General features: G+C 47.8%; 1 protein-coding gene across 1 annotated transcript; it reads left to right on the top strand.

Annotated features, from left to right (window-relative positions):
• Positions 1–5,037: 5,037 nt before the first annotated feature.
• LOC125548807 lies at positions 5,038–6,029 on the top strand. Its single transcript, XM_048712346.1, has 3 exons — positions 5,038–5,206; positions 5,318–5,461; positions 5,563–6,029. Exons 1-3 carry the CDS (start codon positions 5,195–5,197, stop codon positions 5,845–5,847), a joined length of 441 nt encoding a protein of 146 aa, XP_048568303.1. The 5' UTR covers positions 5,038–5,194; the 3' UTR covers positions 5,848–6,029.
• The last annotated feature ends 1,537 nt before the right edge of the window (positions 6,030–7,566 follow it).

Genomic DNA, 7,566 nt, shown 5'->3' with positions numbered 1-7,566 from the left:
AATGTTGAATAAGTATTAAAAATATTGAACAAGTATTTGAACAAATATTTGAAAAAAAATTAAATAAGTACAAAAAATGTTGAACAAGTATTTGAAAAATATTTAATAAGTATAGAAAAATATTAAACGAGTATTTGAAAAGTGTTGTACAACAATATTTGAAAATGTTGAATAAGTATTAAAAATGTTGAACGAGTATTTGAAAAGTGTTGAACAAAAATATTTGAAAATGTTGAATAAGTATTAAAATTGTTGAACGAGTATTTGAAAAATGTTGAATAAGTATTAAAAATGTTGAACAAATATTCGAAAAATGTTGACCAAGTATTTGGAAATGTTTATTAATTACTAAAAATATTTATTAATTATTAAAAATGTTAAACAAGTATTTGAAAATGTTGAATAAGTATTAAAAATGTTGAAAAAATATTTGAAAAAAGTTGAATAAGTATTAAAGAATGTTCAACGAGTATTTGAAAAGTGTTGAACAAAAATATTTAATAATGTTGAATAACTATTAAAAATGTTGAAAGAGTATTTGAAAAATGTTGAATAGGTATTAAGAAATGTTGAACGAGTATTTGAAAAATGTTGACCAAGTATTTGAAAATGTTGAATAATTATTAAAAAAATTGGACGTGTATTTGAAAATATTGAAAGAGTATTAAAAATGTTGAACAAGTATTTAAAAAATACTGAATAAGTATTAAAAAAATGTTGAACGAGTATTTGAAAAGTGTTGAACCAAAATATTTGAAAATGTTGAATAAGTATTAAAAATATTGAACAAGTATTTAAAAAATGTTGAACGACTATTGAAAAAAATATTGAATAAGTATTAAAAGGTTGAACAGGCATTTGAAAAATGTTGAATAAGCCATCGGACAATGTTGGATGTGTATACAACATATACGAAAATGTATATTAAAAACGAAAACAAACATAGAGAAGAAAACAGAAAACGGAACAAAAAGTCAAGAAGAAAAAAATCCAAACAAAAAATAGAGAAGACAAAAGAAAACCAAACAAAAAATGAAGAAAAAACAAAGAAAAGCCCTGTCAAAAAATAAAAAGGTAAAAGGAGAAAAAAAGATGAACAAATAAATGCAAAAGAAATGAAAACATAGAGAACAAAAAAGAAAAGAAAGAAAACCAAGACGAAAAAAAGGAAAGAAATGGTGCGACCCGCTTTCAAGTAGGCTCGCGCCTTCGTTTAGCACGAAGTGTAGGATGGCAAGGTGGCTAGTAGCACAAGCTTTCTTTGCTGGGTGGTTCGATCCTAAAGCTCCCCTTTTCCTTCGTTTTTTAAATGGAGTAAACGGATCAATGTTCGTTTTCAGTCCGCTTTCGACTCATGTCTGGCTCAATTTTGGACCATTTGCATTTGAACGGACACACGCGCCTTTGTCCTCTGGCCCGTCCATCGGAGACACAACCAATTTTCTCTTCCCTCCGCCCGCCATCACCCCCGTTCCCGGGCGCGTCGCCTTCCATCAAGGTCGTCTGACCACGCCATGCCATAGCCGGCCCACACCCGTGTTTCGGAAGAGTTTTTGGCGGCGTTCGTGGGTCCTTGTCGCCCGTGGGAGAGGAGCTACGGCCGCCGACGCCGCCAGTCGACTCCAACAACTTTCGGCAGGCGCTGCATTGCCGCAGGGTGCCCACCCCCCAACACCAACCTTGCTTTGCTATCTGCGAGGGGAGCTCGACGTGCTCTTTTCAGCCGCATCTCCACCACGATCACAATGTGTTCGACGCTTTACTCACAAGGTACTATGGATAGCGGGGATGAGTATTTCTTTCACAACTTCATTTGTTCATCGGATGATTCATCCTTGATGAAGAGCTTGTGGTGGTTGCATTGGTCTTCCATGACCACATTAGTAGGAAACGGCCTTGTTTTAGGGCCGGGATCAATCCACAGGCATGCTCCGGCCTTGAACCGCAATAGAGAGAGAGGCCACACCCTTCTCTATGCCGATTACTTTGAGAATACCACAATCTTCAAACGACATCAATTTCGTCGCCGATTTCGCATGAGGAGACATGTGTTCAATCATATTCGGGAAAGAGTAGTAGGATATGACCTATACTTTTAGGGCAAAGAGGATGCCCTTGGCAACTTTGGCTTCTTTTCTTACCAAAAATGCACCGCATCTATTCGCACGCTTCCATATGGAATTCCTGGTGATCTTGTTGATGAGTATGTGTGTATGAGTGAGCCCACATGTCTCCTCTCAATGTACAGTTTCTGCAAGACCGTGGTGGCAGTGTTCGGCCCCGAGTACCTGAGAGAGCCAAGTGTTGCTGATACAGAGAGTTTGTTGGCGATCAATGCCGATATGGGTTTTCCGGGCATGTTTGATAGTATAGATTGTATGCACCGGAAGTGGAAGAACTGTCCATTTACCTGGCAGGGGCAGCACAAGGGGCATGCGAAAGGTGACACTGTCGTACTTGAAGCGGTGGCTTCACAAGACCTGTGGATATGACATTCTTTCTTCGACATGACTAGTTCTCACAATGATATCAACGTGCTTCAGCGTTCTCCAGTGTTTGCAAAGTTTGCAGAAGGCCACTCCCTAGAGGTCAACTTTAAGATCAATGACCACCATTACAATAAGGGATATTACCTAGCTGATGGTATCTATCCTCTGTAGACAACTCTTGTGAAGACCATACCCAGTCCGCGGGGAGAGAAAAGACAGAGATTTGCCCAAATGCAGGAGAGTGCTAGGAAGGATGTGGAGCGTGCTTTTGGTGTGCTCCAATCTCAATGGGGTATCGTTCGAGACCCTACATTGACATGGAGCATTTAGAAGATTTGGGAGATGATGACCGCTTGTGTGATCATGCACAACATGATTGTGGAGGATGAGCTTGATGATAGTATCTACGACTAAGGGTTTGATTTTCAGGGTGAAAATGTTGAGTCTGAGCACCTACCTCCTGCAACCTTTCAACAGTTTATCCAATTTCATCATGAAACACGTGATTGACATACTCATATGCAGCTTTAGCATGACTTGGTTGAACACATATGGACTCACATCAGTAACCAGTAAATCTATCGATTTAATTTCTTTTCATGCATACAAATTTTGAGGTTGTAAGAGCAACTCCAAGGGAGTAACCATTTCGTCCGCCGCCGTCCGTTTGAGTCAGCGCGGACAAAAATGCCGGCCCAATGCGCAGACCTGTTTCATGTCTGTTTTGTATCCGCGCGGATCCATTTCCATCCCAAATTTGAGCCACATTTGGGTCGACGGCGGACACAAAGCAGACGTTATCTGCACCCGCCTCGTCCGCCTGTGTCCAGGCCTGCCCCACCTGTCACTCACCCACCCACGTCCCTTTGCTTTATTTTATTCGATGGCCCACCCCACCCCACCTCTCTCCTCTGTGCAGACGCCAAGGTGCACCTCGAGGCGCACTGCTCCAACGCGCCCGCCGCCCCGCTTGACCACCTCCTGCTCGCCGCGCGGCCCAGCCGTCGACTGGTGCGCCGCCGCCAACGAGCGGGGTACGGGCAGAGGTGAGCTCGCGGGATGCGGCGCGCACGAGCGGGGCACGGGCAGAGGCGCGCGAGGCGAGGCGAGGATGGCTCCGGCGAGCGCGGGGCGCGGAGCGGCAGCGCGTGGGACGGCTCCGACGGGCGCGGCGAGCTACAGCGCGAGCGGGGCGCGGCGCGCGGGACGGCTCCGTCGGGCGCGAGGTGGCTGCTTGTGTGCGTGCATGCACAATGCATGCTTCCCGCGTGTGTAGCTAGCCGCTCCGGTGCTCGTCGTGGCCTTCGCTCATCCTGCTTTCCGTGGCCTTCGCTCGCCCCTCTCGACATGGCCTCGCTCGCCCCGCTCGCGACCTCCCCTCCAATGCGCGGAACTTGTCGCGGTGCGCCGAGCTCGCTCTGCCGCGCAGCAGAGCCATGGCGGGCTCCAGCTCGTCCGCGCGCCGGGGCGGCGCTACTGGCCTCGCCTCCCCACGCCTAGCCACTGCACGGCCTCACCCAACGCCAGACCTCAAGCAGCAGGCTCCAGCTCGTCCCGGCCAGGGCCAACGTGCACTGGCGTTTGCGAGCTCCCTGACTCCTATGTGTTTGACAAAATGCCGATCCGGACATGCATAAAATCGGCCTGCCACCCGTTGGGTGCACGGCCGACCCAAACAAAAAAACAGACACGGACGTGCGGACGGGCGACCCAAACGGATAAAAAGCGGACAAAATCGATGTCCGTTTGGGTCGCCCCGTTGGAGTTGCTTTAAGATTATTTGATGTTGTGTTTTATTTCTATTGGGTTGTACGACTATTTCGAATATGAAATTATTTGCTATGTTTGATTTGAACTATTTGCTATGCTTGATTTTGGTATAAATGACCTCTGACAGACGAGATAAGGCCGCGCGTTGAACATACAGCTGATGCACACAAAAATCGAAACAAACACCGCTCCATTGCCATCTAAAACGGACAAAATCCGAACAATACGAGGCCTCCTTTGATTTGTAGGAATGTCATAGGATTTCTATAGGATAGGATTTGCATAAGAAAATTTCCTTTGAGACCATTTGGTTTGTAGGAATGGATTCCTATTCCTATATAGGATATGAATCAATCCTTCACATTTTGGATGAAAAAAAACGTTAGTTAAGACTCGATGAAAAAAAATTTATCCTATACATCAAATGACATCTGTTTGAAATGCATATTATCTCATTTTTTATGATTTTCCTATTCCTACGTTTTCAGACTGTTTGTTCATCGTGCAGTTCGATCCATGATGCAGCTGACACGCCCGCTCCCAATGCCATGGTTTCGGGCGCTCTTTTTGGTCCGCTGACACCGTCAATGATTCTTACCGTCTTTCTAGGCGTTCCTGGATTATCCTATGTACCCTCTGCCACACTCGCCCTTCCTCTTGACCGCTGCAAAGACTGGCATGGCAATGCGCTGCGCCCATGCCGTTGGATTGCAGACGAGACCTCTCTCGCAGCAGCATTGGAATACCTTATCTGCCTCGAGGCCAGTCAAATAACTTTTCTACTGACCATCGTTTAGCTTTTTCACGTGTTACCACCATTGCCTTTGTCCATACCATATAACCTTAACCACATCTCTGCTCGCCTCCTTACTGTTACTGGTGATCTGATCTTCTCCTGCTCTTGATACGGAGAGCTCTGCTCTGCTCATCAGCTCATGGCCCATGAGGTGCGCCTGCCTAAGCCTGTCCTACTTACAGTTCCCTGTTTTCCTTACACTTTGCACTAACCATCCAAAGATAGTGACAAATTTATGATTCTTGACTGGGAGGTATGGCAGGACGGCTGGCCTCTTGGACTGGGCCTGGGCACCCTGAATCCGGGAGCCGGGGCGGTCAGGAGCGTCGGCTCCTCCTCCTCCACCGCGGCATTCACCCCGTCCCACTGCGTCTCGTCCGTCGCTTCGTCTGATCTGGACACAGAGGTCAGAATCGATCAACTCCTCCTACTATCTGTCTGCAATATAACAGTGTCAGTGTAGGTCAGCTTGATTTGATGTTCCTGCTTATACTTTGTATGCTGCAGTCGGCGTGGTCTTTGCCGCGCGCTGGCGGCGGCGGCGGCGGCATCACGCTGGCGGCCCTGATCGGCCTGGTGGACGCTATGGAGAGCCGGCGCAGCAGGCGCCGGGGCGAGAGGGCGAGCAGGAGCGGCAGGCTGCGGGCGCTGCTGCTCTCGCTCTGCCTCCGGAGCCACCTGGAGAACGGCGGCGGCGCGGCGCCGTCGCTCGGCCAGTTCCTCGAGATGGAGAGGAGGGCTAGCGGGAGCAGTGGCCATCTCCACAGGATGCTTCCGTGGAACCGTGACTGACGAGCCTGTATCCACGATGCAACCGACGGAGGAATAAGATTTGCATGTTGTTATTCTTAAAAAAAAAAGATTTGCATGTTGTCGCTCATTTTTCTTCTTTTTTGAGGGACATGTTTTTTTTCGTGTAAACGCAAAGCTTACATATCATTCATCACTAGGTAGAAACAAGGGAGTACCTAGAACTCATCTAAATGAGATATAATTTGGTCTTATTCACTTGGAAATCAAGAACAAAAACAACCCACGTCAGCACACACGCATCTTATAACATCACATCCAATGACTATAAAAGGTGAATGAGATCAAATTATATCTCATCTAGATGAGTTCTAGCAAAACTGTAGAAACAAACGAAACATTACACTTAGGGATGTACACAGATAAACGGCGCAAAGGCGCCCATGGTGGCCTTTGTCCTGTTTGCTTGGCAGAGTGTGCCGGCCGCTCTCTTTCGGCGGTCTGGCCGTCCGTGATCTGCACAAGGCCGGGATTGCGCTCAGCGTCTGTTGGCTCTGGCTCCAGCGCGCGGACACTGCGAGGCCATGGCAACACCTCCATCTCCTCTCTGACCCCGAGGCTGTCGCGATGTTTCACGCGTCCACAACTTAGGCCACCAGTAATGGCCTGTCGTGCAAATTCTAGACGGACTACTGGATCAACGGTAGGACGGTGGCGGAGATCGCACTGGTCTTTGATCTGGTCCCTCGCCGTCGTCGCAAAAACCGCCTGGTGCACGACGGCATGCACCAGTGGGCGTGGGTACAAGGCATCAAGGGCGCCCTTGGTCCTTTGGCGCTTCTTCAATATGTCGAGCTCTGACGTCAGGTGCAGCTCGTTCACCTTTCAGTCTCCCCAGACGCGATCCGTTGGCACTGGACCGACTCTGGCCACTACTTGGCCAAGTCCTGCTACGAGCAGATGTTTGCTGGCTCCATCCGTGACCCCCATTGGCGCCTCATATGAAAATCTTGGGCACCTCTCCGGATGAAGGTGTTCCTCTGGCTCGCTGTCCTTGACCGCTGCTGGACGGCGGCCAGGCTTGCACGTCACAACCTCCCGCACGATGATTCTTGCCTGCTTTGTGACCAAGAGTTCGAGTGCATCCAACACATCCTGGCCCGCTGCACCTTCTCCAGACAAATCTGGTTCGAGGTCCTCTCCTAGTGTCAGCTGCACATCCTCCTGCCGCGCCTTGATGCGGATTTTACCCGTTGGTGGGAACAATCCCGTGACCTGCTTCCTGCGAGCGCTCGCAAGGGCTTCAACATTCTTGTTATGCTCACATCTTGGGAGCTTTGAAAGCATCGGAACAGCTGCGCCTTCGACGGGCTACGCCATTCCATCACCAGCATGTTCAAGACCATCCGCCAGGAGGCTCTTCTTTGGGCTCGTGCTGGGGCCAACGGATTGCACAACATCATAGGCGTAGGCTGATTCTTTTCTATTTGGGTTGAGCAGCCCCATCTTGTTCTTGCTGCTCAGGTATTGCGCTTAGGAACATGTTGTTGCAATGTTGTTCCTTTTGAATTGGGCGTGGCTAGAGGCCAGGTGATCTATTTCAAGCCAGCCCAATCATTATTTCGGAATTCCTAATAAATCATATAGGTCCATATAGTCCATTCATGCAAGGCAAGAGATGTGACTAAAGTTTAGTCCAATATCAACATCTGCCATGCTAAAGTTATACAATATGAAACTTTAAGTCATGACACATCTATT

Source organism: Triticum urartu, chromosome 3 (genome assembly GCF_003073215.2).
Source record: "Triticum urartu cultivar G1812 chromosome 3, Tu2.1, whole genome shotgun sequence".
Taxonomy (NCBI): domain Eukaryota; kingdom Viridiplantae; phylum Streptophyta; class Magnoliopsida; order Poales; family Poaceae; genus Triticum; species Triticum urartu.
The sequence above is the reverse complement of the archived record's forward strand: the minus strand, read 5'-3'. Positions and strand labels throughout refer to the sequence as shown.